Source organism: Heteronotia binoei, chromosome 5, assembly GCF_032191835.1.
Source record: "Heteronotia binoei isolate CCM8104 ecotype False Entrance Well chromosome 5, APGP_CSIRO_Hbin_v1, whole genome shotgun sequence".
Lineage (NCBI taxonomy): Eukaryota > Metazoa > Chordata > Lepidosauria > Squamata > Gekkonidae > Heteronotia > Heteronotia binoei.
Window position 1 is genome coordinate 24,609,085 of NC_083227.1, and position 16,069 is coordinate 24,625,153.

Consider the following 16,069-nt stretch of genomic DNA (forward strand, 5'->3'; position numbering starts at 1 on the left):
TGGGTGCTGGATTCCAAAGAAATATGCTGGATTTCAAAGAAATTACAACTCATTCCGTTGGATTTGATCAAGGCAGCAAGATGGGTATTTCCAAGATGCTGGAAGTCAAAAGAGATCTTGGGAATGAATGAATGGATAACTAAAACAAAGGGGATTTATTTAAGGATTAGGCTGACATTTCAGAAAAAACAGAATCATAATGAATTCAGATCCATTTTGTTATTCAGTATTAATTGCATTAAGGGCCCTGACCTTGGTAGTTCAGGTTAGCCCAATCTTGTCAGATCATGGAAGCTAAGCAGGGTCAGCCTTGGTTTGGGTTTGGATGGGTGACCCCTAAGCAACCCTGTAGCCAAAGCTTTTGGGGGGGGGGGCGGGGGGGCTTGGGTGGAGGAGCCTGGCCTGCCTCTAAGGAATACCAGGCTTATGATGCAGTGGCTGGCAATGGCAAATCGCCTCTGATACGTTTCTTTCCTTAAAACAAGTCTAGCTTACCACTTAGCATAACACTAAAAGAGCTAGAACTTCTGGCTGCCAGGCAATCTTAGGATCTCCTGGCTGTACTATACACTAGGGATGACCAGACTGCAGCTCGGGAGTCGCACGTTGCTATTTCATACATACTGTGTGTCTTTTGAAGCCGCCGCCACCCTGTCTTCCAGCTTGGAGAACACATTTGTCTCTTTAAATCACTTCTGGAAGCTGCCAGCTCTGGCAGCTTAGACAATGCATTTATGCTTGGAGGCTTCATTTAAAGTTCCTTCCTTCTGTCTTGTGGCTCTAGACATCTGGTGTTTATTTTATGTGGCTCTTACATTATGCAGATTTGGTCACACCTGCTATGCACACTGCCATATGATAATTAATTACTCATACTAAAGCAAAGTCCATATAAATAATATGAATTTATATACTGGTGTAATAATCATAGGCTTCAAAAATGTACTTTGTAAATGTTGGTTATTAAAATGATAGTAAAACCTGCATTATTAAAAAAAAAACCCGCACCAAGGAGAAATGGTATAAATGCTCCAATTGTGGAAAGAGCTTTAGCCATTATTTTTTATTACCTTTATGTTACTTGTAAGAGCCCCGTGGCGCAGAGTGGTAAAGCTGCAGTACTGCTCACAACCTGAGTTCGATCCCGGCGGAAGCTGGGTTCAGGTAGTCGGCTTGAGGTTGACTCAGCCTGCCATCCTTCCGAGGTCAGTAAAATGAGTATCCGGCATGCTGGGGGGAAAGTGTAGATGATTGGGGAAGGCAATGGCAAACCACCCCATAAAAAGTCTACCGTGAAAACATTGTGAAAGCAACGTCCCCAGAATCAGAAATGACTGGTGCTTGCACAGGGGACTACCTTTACCTTTTCATGTTACTTGTAGTCCACCTTTTTCACAGGGACAGATTACACACAGTAAGTCAATATAGTCCTCAGGATGGGACATTTACTAGAAGATTGTAGTAGGATTTGTATTGTAGAAATCTGGAACCCAACTAAAAAAACCCCCAGAAGTTGAAGCATAACAACATGATGCATTTAATGATGGGGAAATGACATAGTTCCACCTTACTTAAGAGCAGCTGGCAGCAAGAGCTGTAGTCAGGGCTCACTTTCTAGCAGGAACTCCTCCTTATGCTCTGCCATGAGCCTCCTTTAAGTGCCAGTCTGCAAATGGACAAAATCAAGCATTGTCCAAAATCAGCTACATGGATTCTCTGCTCTGGTCATCTGAGGAAGTCGGGAAGGCTGATGCCTTCCTGCCTCATCCTGGAGGGTCTTTCTACACTGACAATAGGGCTGTACTGGAACCAAATGGGTTCAGAAGGATACTTGGGTAAACGGCTAGGAACCGTGGTATACTACGGCCAGGGCTCACTTTCTAGCAAGAGCTTCTTTGCATATGTGGTCACGTACCCCCTGATGTAGCCAATCCTCCAAGAGCTTACAGGGCTGTTCTTACAGGGCCTACTGTAAGCTCTGGGTAAAACAGAAGGCAAAAGAAGGGGAAGGCAAAAGATGAGATGGCCGGACAGCGTTACTGATGTAAGTAAAACGAATTTGAGCAGACTTCGGAGAATGGTGGAAGACAGGAGGGCCTGGCTTGACTTGGTCCATGTGGCTGCAAAGAGTCAGACTCGACTGTGTGACTGAACAACAATAAGAACACAATTATGGTCACCCTTCCCAAAAACCTTTTCCCTTCCTCGCTGCTTTCCTTCGTCAGCTCTCCTGTGTGCTGTACTGTGTGTGTGCGTTTTTGTGTACTTCTACTTCCTGTTTAATCGAAGTCTTACCTGTTGAACATTTGCCTGATTGTTTGAGAGTTCTCTTAAAAGGTCGACTGGACCACAGAGATCAGTTCCCCTTGCTGGGGAAAAGGCCCGCTTTGGAAGAAGGTGGACTGTACTGCAGCACATCCATACTGAGCTCCTGGCCCTCCCCAGGCACTAGCCCCAAATCTCCAGGAACGTCCCGACCTGGAGTTGGCAACTTTGGGGCCCCCTCCCCCCCTCCCGGCTCCTTTGAACGTTTGAGGGTTCAAGTGAGAGAACCGAAAGTCCTAGAGAGGCAGATGGGGGGGGGGGAATCAATTTCTTGCTCTCCCCCAAGCAGAAGAGCCTGTACCATTTCCAAGGCTGGGACAGTTGCAATTCAGTTCAATAGGAGGAGGACTAAAGGTAGACCTTCCGATGACCTTCCTTTAGTTCAGGGGGTGGTCAAACTTGCTTAAGATAAGAGCCACATAAAATAAACAGATGTTTGAGAGCCGCAAGACATGAATGTCAAATGTTTGAGAGTCGCAGGAAGGAAGATGAGGAGGAGGGAGGGATAGGTGGAAAGAAAGCAACTTTAACTTTAAATGCATTCTCTAAGCTGCTGGAGAAGTGATTTAAACCAGCTGATGGGGCAGTGGGGGCTTCAAGAGCCACCCCTGATTTAATTTAACCCCCACCCCCGGTACTGTTTTATGAGATGGCTGAACAGCAGGGAGGGACTCCGGGAGCGCAGCCCTGTGCGGGATTCCTCCCGAGCAGCCCCACTGAGCCGCAGAAGCCATCGCCAGTTTGGCTGAAGTCCGGTCTGTCCCTCCGGGTCCAGGTACCGCTCCGCGTGGGAAGGAAGGAGAGGATGGGAAGCATTTTTAAATTTGTGTCCAGCAACGAAAGGGTTAAAAGGACAAAGTTGTTTGCTAGAGAGGCTGAGAAAGCAGGGGACGTGAATGGGGGGGGGGGGGAGAACTTTTTGAGTGGCCAGAAGAGAGGCAGAGCTTCAGATCCGCAGCTGCAGGGAAACGCTTTTGCAGCCGGATCCTGGGAAGGTTTACTTGCAAGTAGGTCATGCGGGGGTTGGAATTCGCTGCCGGAGGATGGAGGGATGGCCAGAGGAATAAACAGCTTCAAAGAGGGATTAGACAGATTCATGGAGGATCTGTCTATCAGTGGCTACTTGCCCTGGTGACTGGGGAGGAGGGACCTCCACATTAAGGGTCACTAATCCTCTGGATCCCAGAACCAGGAGTCAACTTCAGGGAAAGGTCTCAGCCTCTATGTCCTGTTGTTGGCCCTGGAGAGGAATTGGTTGACCACTTTGTGAGACAGGATGCTGAATTAGATGGACCACTGGTCTGATCTAATTCAGAAGAGCAGGGCTCTTCTGATGCTCTTACATTCAGTATATAAATGGGGGGGGGGGTTTGTGTGTGGGGGGAATAATCAGTGTCTTTAAGAACAAGAAAAATTCAGTGTATGAAGCCACTGTTGGATCCATGGTCATTTAATCCTGCCTCAAAAATGCCGCTATCAAGTCGTAGGGCTGGAGTCCCTTGAGACCAACCAAATTTTATTCAGAATGTAAGCTTTCATATGCATGCATCCTTCATCAGACGAAGGAATGGTGTACAATGAGCAGAAATACATATAGCTGGTGGGCAGTGGTTAAGTACATAAATGGCACAAAGTTAAAATCCAACAGCAAAACAATGAAATTAACAAATCAAAAGGACATTGGTCAAATTGAAAGGACATTTGGTCTGGATAGCATCTGCATAGGAAAAGAGAAAGTTAACATGTCAGAAATGAAGAAGGTGTTAAAAAACACCTTAAGTGATGCTCTGTATTCTTGGTGCTTGGGGGGGGGCACAGTGGGAGGGCTTCTAGCCCCACTGGTGGACCTCCTGATGGCGCTTGGGTTTTTTAGCCACTGTGTGACACAGAGTGTTGGACTGGATGGGCCATTGGCCTGCTCCAACATGGCTTCTCTTATGTTCTTTAAGAAAAAAGGTAGTCCCCTGTGCAAGCACCAGTAGTTTCCGACTCTGGGGTGACATCACATCATGACGTTTTCATGGCAGACTTTTTAATGGGAGGCTGAGTCCCACCTGAACCCAGCTTCTGCCGGGATCGAACTCAGGTCGTGAGCAGAAAGCTCAGACTGCAGTACTGCAGCTTTACCACTCTGCGCCACGGGGCTTCTTGAAGAAGGTGTTACAGGGCAATAAAAACAGTCTGTTAATTACTCTGGTTCTTAAAGTCTGAGTTAAACTGAGAACTATTTTCTCAGAAGTCAGCTCCTGAAAGGAAGATTCCTGAACATTTTATGGTGGGTGCAGCCTGGGGGGAAGCTCAGTGGAGCATAATACCACAGAACCTGCCTTCCAAAGCAGGCATTCTCCCCCCCACCCCGGGAACTGATCTCTGTACTCTGACAATCAGTTATAATTCAGGGAGCCCTCTCAGCCCCACCTACCTCACAGGATGTCTGTTGTGGAGGAGGAAGGTAAAGGAGATTGTGAGCTGCTCTGAGACTCTGTCCTTGAAAGGGCAGCTGCTGTGAGAGCCCTTGGGTCAGCCATAGCTCTGGCAGAGGTTGTCCTTGAAAGGGCAGCTGCTGTGAGAGCCCTCTCAGCCCCACCCACCTCACAGGGTGTCTGTTGTGGGGGAGGAAGGTAAAGGAGATTGTGAGCCGCTCTGAGATTCAGGGTGGAGGGCGGGATATAAATCCAATATCTTCTTCTTCTTCACATGAGGTGAACCATTCCTGCTGATCGGCTGCCCTGCATGCCAGACATTTGGGCCAGTGTGTCTCCCCCCCATTCGCCACTTCCATGAGTGTTTGTTCATTTTCCCTGTGCCTCTTCATGACAGCATAGGGTTGCCAAGTCCAATTCAAGAAATATCTGGGGATTTGGGGGGTGGAGCCAGGAGCCAGGTTGTGACCAGCATAATTGAAGTCCAAAGGGAGTTCTAGCCATCACATTTAAAGGGACTGCACACTTTTTAAATGCCTCCCCTCCATTGGAAATAATGAAGGATAGGGGCACCTTATTTGGGGGCTCATAGAATTGGTCCAATCCTTTTGAAACTTGGAGGGTATTTTGGAGAGGCACTGCATATTATGCTGCAAATCTGGTGCCTCTACCTCAAAAAACAGACTCCCAGAGCCCCAGATACCCATGGATCAATTCTCCATTATACTCTATGGGAATTGGTCTCTATAGGGAATAATGGAGTGTCCTGCAGACATTTCCCTCACACACACACACATACACACGCTTTCTGATGACCCTGAAGCGGTGGGAGGGCCTCCAAACCGGGGATCCCCTGCCCCCACCTGGGGATTGGCAACCCTATGCCAGCAGCTCTTGTTCCTAACCTGGAGAGACATTTCCCTGTTCCCCTCTGCAAGCTGATGGAGCAGGCTCTTCCCTAATGCTTTGGGCCTACTGAGGAGATGTCTACAATAGTTCATAACAGTCATTGTGCTGCACTAACTGCAATAGTTAGTATGGCCCAGTGACCTTAATCTTGATCCACAAACCAGAAGAAGGATGCTCCTTCTGATCTAAGATGGTGTCCTGTTTCCGGGGCTCAGTGGCGGCTGGAGGCAAGGGTGATGGCTTCAGGGTGGGGGTTCCACCACGGGTGCTTGCGCAGCCTCAGAATGGAGGTTGAAGGGGGGATTAACGTCGCCCGTTTCCCTCTCGGACCTCTCCCGTGCTTAACCACTGGCTACTTCTCTCTCTCTCTCTCTGCTGTAGCATCTGTGTGGTGAACCTCAGGCTCTTGGACCCTCCATCCAAATCCCCAACCCCGCTCCCTCCACCCTTACCTCCAACCAATCCCAGCAGGGTGTGGGCGCTCTCTTCTTTGCTGGACGGAGAGGAGTTACACACAATGGATCCACAGGGTGGAACCGAGGCGCCTGAAGTCTCATCAGGATAGCTGGCATCGGGGTTGTCCCCAGAGGCTGTGGGGAGGTGTTGGCCCAGTGCTCCCGGCTGGGAGGTCTGGGAGGATGAGTGGGGGCCCAGGCTGCAGACACCGGGCCATCCTGGGTGTGTCTTGACCAGGGTTGGTGATGTAGCTCTGCCTTCTTTAGGTTTCTTTCCACATTTTGGATATAGTCCCCTCTAATACTCCCTCTAAGCTGTGGAGTCTTGTGAGCAAAAATTCTAATTCGTGAGCTAGTGGCATTAAACTTGTGATCTGCTGCATAAATTACTTTGCTCTGGGGCATTTTTCCTGAGCTGACAAAGATGTGTGAGCTGGGGGGCTAAAAAATTGTGAGCTAGCTCACCCTAAGCTTAGAGGAAACACTGGTCCCTCCCACTCTTTATACCAAGTAAGTAAAGGCATCTTTTTTTGCAGTTGGAGGCAACCAAACAGAAGGGGAAGGAGATGGAAGAGCAGGACCCAGAAGGACCAGGAATTGGCAATAGATCAAAGAAAGAACACCATCCCATCCAGGTGGGGAGAGGTGTTGGATGCTGGGAAAGAGCTGTGCCAGAGATCCTGCATCAGGACACTGGGATCCCAGAAGATCACCGCCAGCGCTTCCGGCAGTTCTGCTACCATGAGGCTGTTGGGCCCCGAGAAGTTTGCAGCCAGCTCCATCTACTTTCCAACTGCTGGCTGAAGCCAGAGAGGCACACCAAGAAGCAGATTCTGGACCTGGTGATCCTGGAGCAGTTCCTGGCTGTCCTTCCCCTGGAGATGGAGAGCTGGGTCAGAGGATGTGGGCCGGAGACCAGTTCCCAGGCGGTGGCCCTGGCTGAAGGTTTCCTCCTGAGTCAGGCAGAGGAGAAGAGGCAGGCAGAGCAGGTGAGGAAGCTTCATGCAGTCCCTTCAAGGTGTGATGCTCAACCTTAGTGTAAGGCCTCCCTGCCTGATATGTATCCCTCCAGACACTTGACTGGGGTTGATGTAAAACCCAACCCTGATTCTTGCTGCTGTGTTGGTCTATGCAGGGGTGAGGTTGGGAATGGGGTAAGATTCATCTCCTTGGTCTTCAGCATTTCTCCTCTTGCCTATCTCTCTCACTGCTGTTTCAGATATGTGGACCATCTGTGAAGACAAAAGCGGAGTTCTCTGAGGATGAGGGATCTCCTTGGGAGGAACAGCAGAAGGCCCAGGCACCTGCTCAGGATGCCATCTCATGTGGTAAGGGTACCTTGTGCCCACATCTGGGCCCATTGTGAAGTTGTTGGATAGATGGTTCAGAACAGGAGAAAAAGGAAATTCATGGATGGTGCATTCACACTACCCTAAATGCATTTTACATCTGGATTTTTACTGTGTAAGAATAGCAAAAATTCAGATGTAAAACACGTTATTTAGTGTAGTGTGAACGCACCAAGAGTTGACTTCTGGGACAAACTGTATTGACTACCTGACAAGGTCTAGAGGCCATAGGAGGAAGATTGCGGGCCTAAAATATACAGAAAATTATAGACATTTATATGCATTGCTAGAACTGTCTAAAGTAAAATGGGGAGCTGGAATGCTTAGGGTTAGAAAACACAGACATTGCGGGGATTTGATAAACTTGGTGGGACAAGGATGGCAAATAAGGCTGTCAAGAAAAGTTAAAGCCGTTAGGGCATTTTAGCTTGGAGAAATAACTGAGGGGTGACACAGCAGAGGTTTACAAAATTATACATGAGGTAGAGAAGGTAGAGAAAGAAGTACTTTTCTCCCATTCCCACAATGCAAGGGTATAGATAAGCTGGAATGTGTCCAAAGAAGGGCAACGAAGATGGTGAGGGGTCTGGAAACCAAGTCCTTTGAGGAAGGGTTGAAGGAGCTGAGTATGTTTAGCTTGGGGAGGAGACAACTGAGAGGTGATATGATCACCGTCTTCAAGTTCTTGAAGGGCTGTCATATAGAAGATGGTGAGGAGTTGTTTTCTGTGGGCCCAGAAGGCCGGACCAGCAACAGTGGGTTGAAATTAAATCAAAAGAGTTTTCAACTAAACATTAAGAAGAATTTCTTGACAGACTGGTTCCTCAGTGAAACGGGCTTCCTCATGAGGTGGTGGGCTCTCCTTCTTTGGAGGTTTTCAAACTGAGGCTAGATGGCCATCTGGCAGCAATGGTGATTCTGTGAATTTGGGCAGATCATGAGAAGGAGGGCAGGAGGGGTTGAATCTGTGCTTAGTTCTCGTGGCCCTTCGTTACATGCTCAGGGAAAGGCTAATCGCCACTTTGGGGTCAGCAAGCATTTTTTTCTCCAGGCCAGTTTGGCCAGAGATCCTGGAAGTTTTTTTGCCATCTTCTGGGCATGGGACAGGGGTCACTGGGTGTCTGTGAGGGGGAAGTATTTATGAATTTCCTGCATTGTTCAGGGGGTTGAACTAGATGACCCTGGAGGTCCCTTCCAGCTCTATGATTCTAAGAACTTTTTGGCACTCAATGAAATTAATGAGCAGTAGGATTAGGACAGATAAAAGCAAGTACAAAGAGTCATGAACACGTGGAATTCACTGCCACAGGAAGCAATGGGGGCTACAAGCATAGACAGCTTCAACAGCGGATTTATGATTGTTCAAATTGATTTTAATGCTGTTGTTTTAATTGGAGCAGCCCCGTGGTGCAGAGTGGTAAAGCAGCAGTACTGCAGTACTGTGGTCTGAACTCTCTGCTCACAACCTGAGTTCGATTCCGGCGGAAGCTGGATTCAGGTAGCCGGCTCAAGGTTGACTCAGCCTTCCATCCTTCCGAGGTCGGTAAAATGAGTCCCCAGCTTGCTGGGGGGAAAGTGTAGATGACTGGCGAAGGCAATGGCAAACCACCCTGTAAAAAGTCTGCCATGAAAATGTTGTGAAAGCAACATCACCCCACAGTCGGAAACAACTGGTGCTTGCACAGGGGACCTTTCCTTTTCCTTTAATTGTGTAACGATGTTGTAATCTGCCCTGAGCCCATTTACAGCATAGGGAGGAATATAAATTTCAAAATAAACAAACAAACATATGGCACAGAGGTCCATCTGTGACTATTTGCCATAAGGTATAGAGGAAACACTCTGTCTGGAGCAGCGATGCTCTTTATTCTTGGTGTTGGGGGGCAACAGTGGGAGAGCCGCTGGTGGACCTCCTGATGGCATCTGAGTTTTGGCCACTCTGTGACTGTGGATAGGCCAGATCCAACATGGCTTCTCTTTATGTTCTTTTGACTCAGTGCCACTGGAATGGGGAGTTACACAGATTTGTGGTGGGGAATTCCATTCTCATTCACACAAATTAAAATAGTCCTCTCTCACCTACCTTCCATTAGATGGACCCAAGGTGGGTTGGGTCAAAAAGAAACGTTGGCCTGGCACCTCTAGAGAACTTTGGAGGTGGGGCAAGAGGGAGATGCGATGTCATGTTGATGTCTCATCCTGCTGAAAATGTGATGTCAGAGCATCTGCAGATACTCTTGACAGAGTATCTCTTCACTTCCTCTCGAGTTTTCAGATGTGCTAATGTCACATCTGGGTTTTCTGGACAGATTTGATGGTGATGTATAGTTTGACATTTCTTTCCCCCATTCTCCTGGAAGCCTGGACCCAGTGGGAAAATAGCATTTTTGGGCTTTTGGTGTGATCAAGCAGGGATGCTGTAACAGTTTCAATATCCAGAGTGCAGAAGACACGTTTCATGTACCACAAAAGTCTGAAATGTGTATGTAGCATTTACAACCCATGGTGGCTCATGGGAACCTGGTACTTCTCTTCCACCTCTCCCTCAGTTTACCTAAAATCAGTGTTCCCTCTAAACTGAGTTAGCATGAGCTAGCACACAGATTTTTAGCCTCCAGCTCACACATTTTTGTCTTAGCTCAGGAAGGATGACCTCAGAGCACACCTATTTATGCAGTGGCTCACAACTTTAATGCCAGTAACTCACAATTTTAATACCAGTAGCTCACAAAGTAGAATTTTTGCTCACAAGACTCTACAAGAGGGGGCATTGCTTAAAATCATTACATATTTTGTTGAGTGTACACAGAGCAAGGTTTCGCAGCCCTGGGAACAAGGGTGCATGAAGCAGGATTCAGAGAAGCAAACAAAATTATGAAGTTTTGGCACCTTTCTTCCAATGTTCTCTCCCTCACAGGAAGTGAAGAGATGGTGTTGAGCCATCGTCTTTGTAGAGGAGTGGAAACTGCTGCTGCCCCTGCAAACCAGGTAAGCAGGGGATAGCCTGAGTCCCCCCTTCTTTCTCAGGAGGGCTTTCCCCCCGCCCTTTCAGTTGCTTCAGCCTAAGGTGTCTGAGCAAGAGAGGCTCTGAACTCCACTGTCTTCACCCCTGCCACACTCTACATCCTGCACCCTTCCTGGAATGCTCCCTTTTAGATTGCAGTCTTGCCTGGCATGGTCTCTGATAAGGAAATCTGTTTTTTTCTTTCAGTATCTAGTTTCCTCTGGTGATGTGGCTGTGCATTTCACCAAGGCTGAGTGGGCCCTGCTGGATCCAGGCCAAAGAACTCTGTACGTGGAAGTCATGCTGGAGAACTACGAGAATGTGGCCTCTCTGGGTAAGGATCTTTCATAGATGTGGCATTACTGCCATTGGGATAATGAGTAAATCCCTTACAACAGTGGGATTCACTTGGCAAGGTCCTGACTTCTGTTAGCACACATGTGTTTTCAGAGTCTGAAGACCAGCTCCTCCCTTATCACACCTAGAATCATTGAATCATAGGCAGGGCTGGATTAAACCCTATGGAGGCCCCTAGGCAGTCAAAATCTCGGGGGGCCCCTCACAAATTATCTCAGAGTTGGAGCAGCTGCCCCACTGCCTGTGGCCCCTGCTGCAGCCTGCAGGCACCTTCTCAAAAGCCCTTTTGACAAAGCTGTAGGGGAGAGGCAGAGAGAGACAAACCGACACATGGGAGTAGGCCATGTAGGTGGCTGCCTAGGGCGCTGCATGGCCTACAGGGTGCAACAAAGCATCTCCTCCCCACACGCCAACCAGCGCAGCTGTCTCTTTCCCCCGCCCGAGACTCAGCCAGAAGAAAGAGGTGGTTCGGCCTCATTCCCAGGCTGCCTCCTTTGCAGGAAAGGCAGCTCGAGAGCGAGGATGAGGCTCTTGGGCGGAGGAAAGAGGCGACTCAGCTTCACTCTTGAGCTGCCTTCCCTGCAGGAAAGGCAACCCAAGAGCGAACAGGAGGCTCCGCCCGGCTCTTTTCTCCGCCCAAGATTCAGGTGGAGGAAAGAGGTGACTCAGCAATTTACATGGAGGGCTCCTCTCGAGGAACCCTCAATGCAAACGGGGCGATCTGGCCCTGCTCAGCCTTCCCGCACAACGGGAAGATTGAGGGGGGCCCTTTGCATACGGGGCTTCCGGACTTTGCCAAGATCTCCTGAGGGGGTGGCTCACAGTGAGGGGGTGGAGGATCATGGCTCGGCCTAGGGGTGCAGGCCTGTCAGCTGCACCAGGCAAGTCAGGCAAAGAGCAGCTCAGTTGCTGCCTGTGCATGCAGGCTGGGAGAGCTGCAAGCAGGGGGGGAACTGGGGCAAAAGCTGACCCGGGGCCCCTAAAGGCATAGGGGCCCGTAGGCCAGTGCCTACTTGGCCTAATTGTTAATCCAGCCCTGATCATAGAGTTGGAACAGACCTCCCTCTAGAGGGTTGGAACAAACAACCCTCTAGTCCAACCCTCTGCATAATGCAAGAAATTAACAACTACCTTGCCCCATGCCCCCAGCAACCCATGCCAAAAAGATGGCCAAAAACACCCCTCCATGATCCCTGGCCAAACTGGCCTAGAGAAATTGGTGAATTGCATTTCCCTGGGCATGTAAGAAAGGGCCATAAGAACTAAGTTTGATGCAAGACTTCCTGACCACTCTTTTTGCCCCTCCGGAAGGAAACTCTCACAAAACTAGAAATTATAACTTTTTGTATTTCCTCATCCAAAGACCTGTATGGCAAAGGAAACTGGAAAGGCAACAGAGTTTTGCCACCTTTTCCCTTCAAGTAATTTTGGGGAACTTTGAGGAAAGGTGGGATAGTCAGAATATAAAAATAGCTCTAGTGGAGGGCTGGCCAAAGAAAGGTTGTGAGTGTGACCTGTGGGTCAGGAGACAAAGTGTACACCCATTAATCAGTGGTTCCTTATTGGTGGTTTGGGTTCTTGGGTGAATGGTGATTGGACCTTTCTCTGTATTCCAACAGGAGATGTCAAGGAAACAAAAAGAGAATTTCAAGGGTTTGCACTAGAAAAAGAGAAGGACAGAGAGTCTGAATATACCTCTGGAAATCAAGATGGACCACACAAGCAGGAGGGGAGCCATGCAGAGAAGGCAAGGGATAAATCCATTCCGGGCCAAGAATGGAATTTCTGTAAAGTATTTTCTACGGTGAAGAAAACATACAAATGCTTGGAGTGTGGACTGAACTTTTCTGATCAAACGCAATATAACATCCATTTGCAAAAGCACCCTGGGAAGGTCCATGAATGTCTGCAGCGTGGAAAGAGCTTCCTTTGTGGAGAAGAGCTCATGAGTCATCAAAGGCTCCATATTGGAGAGAAAATGTATAGTTGCTTAGACTTCAGCAAGAGGTTCTCAAAGGAAACAAAGCTTATTCAATACCAGATAGTTCATTCAGAGAGGAGTCCTAAGCAGGTCCACTCAGAAGTTAACCCCATTTTATTTGATGGCTCTTACTCCTGGGAAAACATTCTTAGGGCTGCAGCCTCAAGAGGGAAGCCATCTATCTGCACAGAGAATATAAAAAGTTTATCTGATGGGAAGGCACATAAATGCTTTCTATGTGGAAAGTATTTCAAGGACAGATCTGAGCTCCTTCTGCACCAAAGAATCCACACAGGGGAAAAATCTTTTGAATGCTCAGAGTGTGGGAAGAGATTCAGCCGGAATGACAATCTACAGCAGCATAAAAAAATCCACAAAGGGGAGAAGCCTTTTGAATGCTCAGAGTGCGGAAAGAGATTCAATCAAAGTTCCACTCTTCAGGAGCATCAGAAAATCCACACAGGGGAGAAACCTTTTGAATGCTCAGAATGTGGAAGGAGATTTATTCGGAATTACCATCTTCAGCAGCATCAAAAAACCCACACAGGGGAGAAACCATTTGAATGTTCAGATTGTGGAAAGAGATTTAGTCGATATGTCACTCTTCAACAGCATCAGAGAATTCACAGTGGGGAGAAACCTTTTGAATGTTTAGAGTGTGGAAAGAGATTCAGGTTGAGTAGCCATCTTCGACGTCATGAAAGAATGCACAATCGGGAGAAACCTTTTGAATGCTCAGAGTGCGGAAAGAAATTCAGTCAGAATGGCAATCTTCAAAAGCATCTAAAAATCCACACCGGGGAGAAAACTTTTGAATGCTCAGAGTGTGGGAAGAAATTTTGTCACAGTGAGTCCCTTCAAAAGCATCACAGAACCCACACTGGGAAGAAATCTTTTGAATGCTCAGAGTGTGGAAAGAAATTCAGTCTGAATATCTATCTTAAACGGCATCAAAGAATCCATACAGGTGAGAAACCTTATGAATGCTCCGAGTGTGGGAAGAGGTTCAGTCTGAGTTCCATTCTTCGACAACATCAAAGAACCCACACAGGGGAGAAACCTTTTGAATGCTCAGAGTGTGGAAGGAGATTCATTCGGAATTACCATCTTCAGCAGCATCAAAGAACTCACACAGGGGAGAAACCTTTCGAATGCTTGGGGTGTGGAAAGAGATTCAGTCACTGTGGCACACTTAAGAAGCATCTAAGAACCCATACAAGGGAGAAACCTTTTGAATGCTCGAAGTGTGGAAAGGCATTCAGTCAGAATGACCATCTTCAGCGTCATCTAAGAACTCACACTGGAGAGAAACCTTTTGAATGCTCCGAGTGTGGAAAGGCATTCAGTCAGAATGACCATCTTCAGCGTCATCTAAGAACCCACACTGGGGAGAAACTTTTTGAATGTTCAGAGTGTGGAAAGAAATTCAGTGGGAGAGTCACTCTTCAACAGCATCAAAGAAGCCACACAGGAGAGAAAGCTTTGTTGGATGTTAAAAGTGTGGGAAGAGATTCAGTCGGAGTGACCATCTTCAGAAACATCTAAGAACCTGCATGGGGAGAAACATTTTGCATATCTGAATTGTGGAAGGAAAATCAGTCAGAGTAACCATCTTCAACGACATCAAAGAATCCTCAAAGTTGAAAAACCTTTTGAATGATCAGAATGTGGAAAGAAACACAGTAGGATTTTCCATATTCAACAGTATCCAAGAAACCACACAAGGAGAAACCTTTTGAATGCTCAGAGAGTAGAAAGAGCTTCACTCACAGATTCTGCCTTTAAGAATATGAAAGTGTTTTCAGGAGACGAAACCCTGTAAGTGGCCAGCCAGTTGCAAGAGCTTTTCTCATATGTCACACCTTGAAGTGAACCAGAGTGTCCACAAAGGGTTAAAACATTATAAACTCTTGGAAAGATTTTGCTCTGATCAGAAACGGTACTTTAACTGTAGAAATGGAAAAAGAGCCATATGTGCAGCTGCAGAACTGAGGAGGAAGAGGCAGAAAGAGAGACAACACTATTAAGTGTATGTGTGTAACTTGCCATCAAGCCACAGCTGACTTAGGATGACCCTAATGGCAGAAAGTGAGGAGGACCTAAAGAACCTCTTGTTGAGGGTGAAAGAGGAGAGCACAAAAGTAGGCTTGAAACTCAACATCACAAAAACTAAAATCATGGCATCCGGCCCCATCACACCTTGGCAAATAGAACGGGAAGACATGGGAGTAATGACAGACTTCACATTTCTGGGGTCCAAGATCACTGCAGATGGTGACTGTAGCTATGAAATTAAAAGATGTTTGCTCCTTGGGAAGGCAGCTAAGGCAAACTTGGGCAGTAAAATAAAAAGCAGAGACATCAGCCTGCCAACAAAAGTCTGTATAGTCAACGCGATGGTATTCCCAGTAGTAATGTATGGCTGTGAGAGCTGGACCATAAGGAAGGCCAAGCGCAGAAGAACAGATGCTTTTGAGCTGTGGTGCTGGAGAAGACTCTTGAGAGTCCCTTGGACTGCAAGAAGATCAAATCATTCAGTCCTAAGGAAAATCAACCCTGACTGTTCCTTGGAAGGTCAGACTCTCAAGAGTCTTCTCCAGCACCACATCTCAAAAGCATCTATTCTTCTGTGCTCGGCCTTCCTTACGGTCCAGCTCTCACAGCCATACATTACTACTGGGAATTCATAAATACAGCCACCTAAATTCACAGGATCCTCTTGCTGTCAGATGGCCATCTAGCCTCTGTTTAAAAACCTCGAGCTCTTGCTTTTCCATCAGCATAATGAAATATGGTTACAGGACACTGTAATCATATTTTTGTTTTTGAAAGCATGTTGAGGATCATAGAATCATAGAGTTGGAAGGGACCTCCAGGGTCATCTAGTCCAACCCCCTGCACAATGTGGGAAACTCACAAATACCTCCCCCTAAATTCACAGGATCCACATTGCTGTCAGGTGGCCATCTAGCCTCTGTTTAAAAACCTCCAGGGAAGGAGAGCCCACCACCTCCCGAGGAAGCCTGTTCCACTGAGGAACCACTCTAACTGTCAGGAAGTTCTTCCTAATGTTGAGCCAGAAACTCTTTTGATTTAATTTCAACACACTGGTTCTGGTCCTACCTCCCGGAGCCCCAGAAAGCAATTCCACACCATCCTCTATATGACAGCCCTTCAAGTACTTGAAGATGGCAATCATATGGTGATAATTATATCCAGATACATAAATGCACATCAAAGAGGTTTAGAAATGTTTGCAGGCTTTT

The 16,069-nt window shown here is 47.4% G+C and overlaps 1 protein-coding gene across 1 annotated transcript; it reads left to right on the top strand.

The window, feature by feature from the left end:
- Positions 1–3,262: 3,262 nt before the first annotated feature.
- Positions 3,263–14,348, top strand: LOC132571856 (zinc finger protein 420-like). Its single transcript, XM_060238649.1, has 6 exons — positions 3,263–3,332; positions 6,649–7,101; positions 7,332–7,440; positions 10,379–10,449; positions 10,673–10,799; positions 12,442–14,348. The coding sequence occupies exons 2-6, from the start codon at positions 6,679–6,681 to the stop codon at positions 14,346–14,348; spliced, it is 2,637 nt and encodes an 878-aa protein (XP_060094632.1). The 5' UTR covers positions 3,263–3,332; positions 6,649–6,678.
- The last annotated feature ends 1,721 nt before the right edge of the window (positions 14,349–16,069 follow it).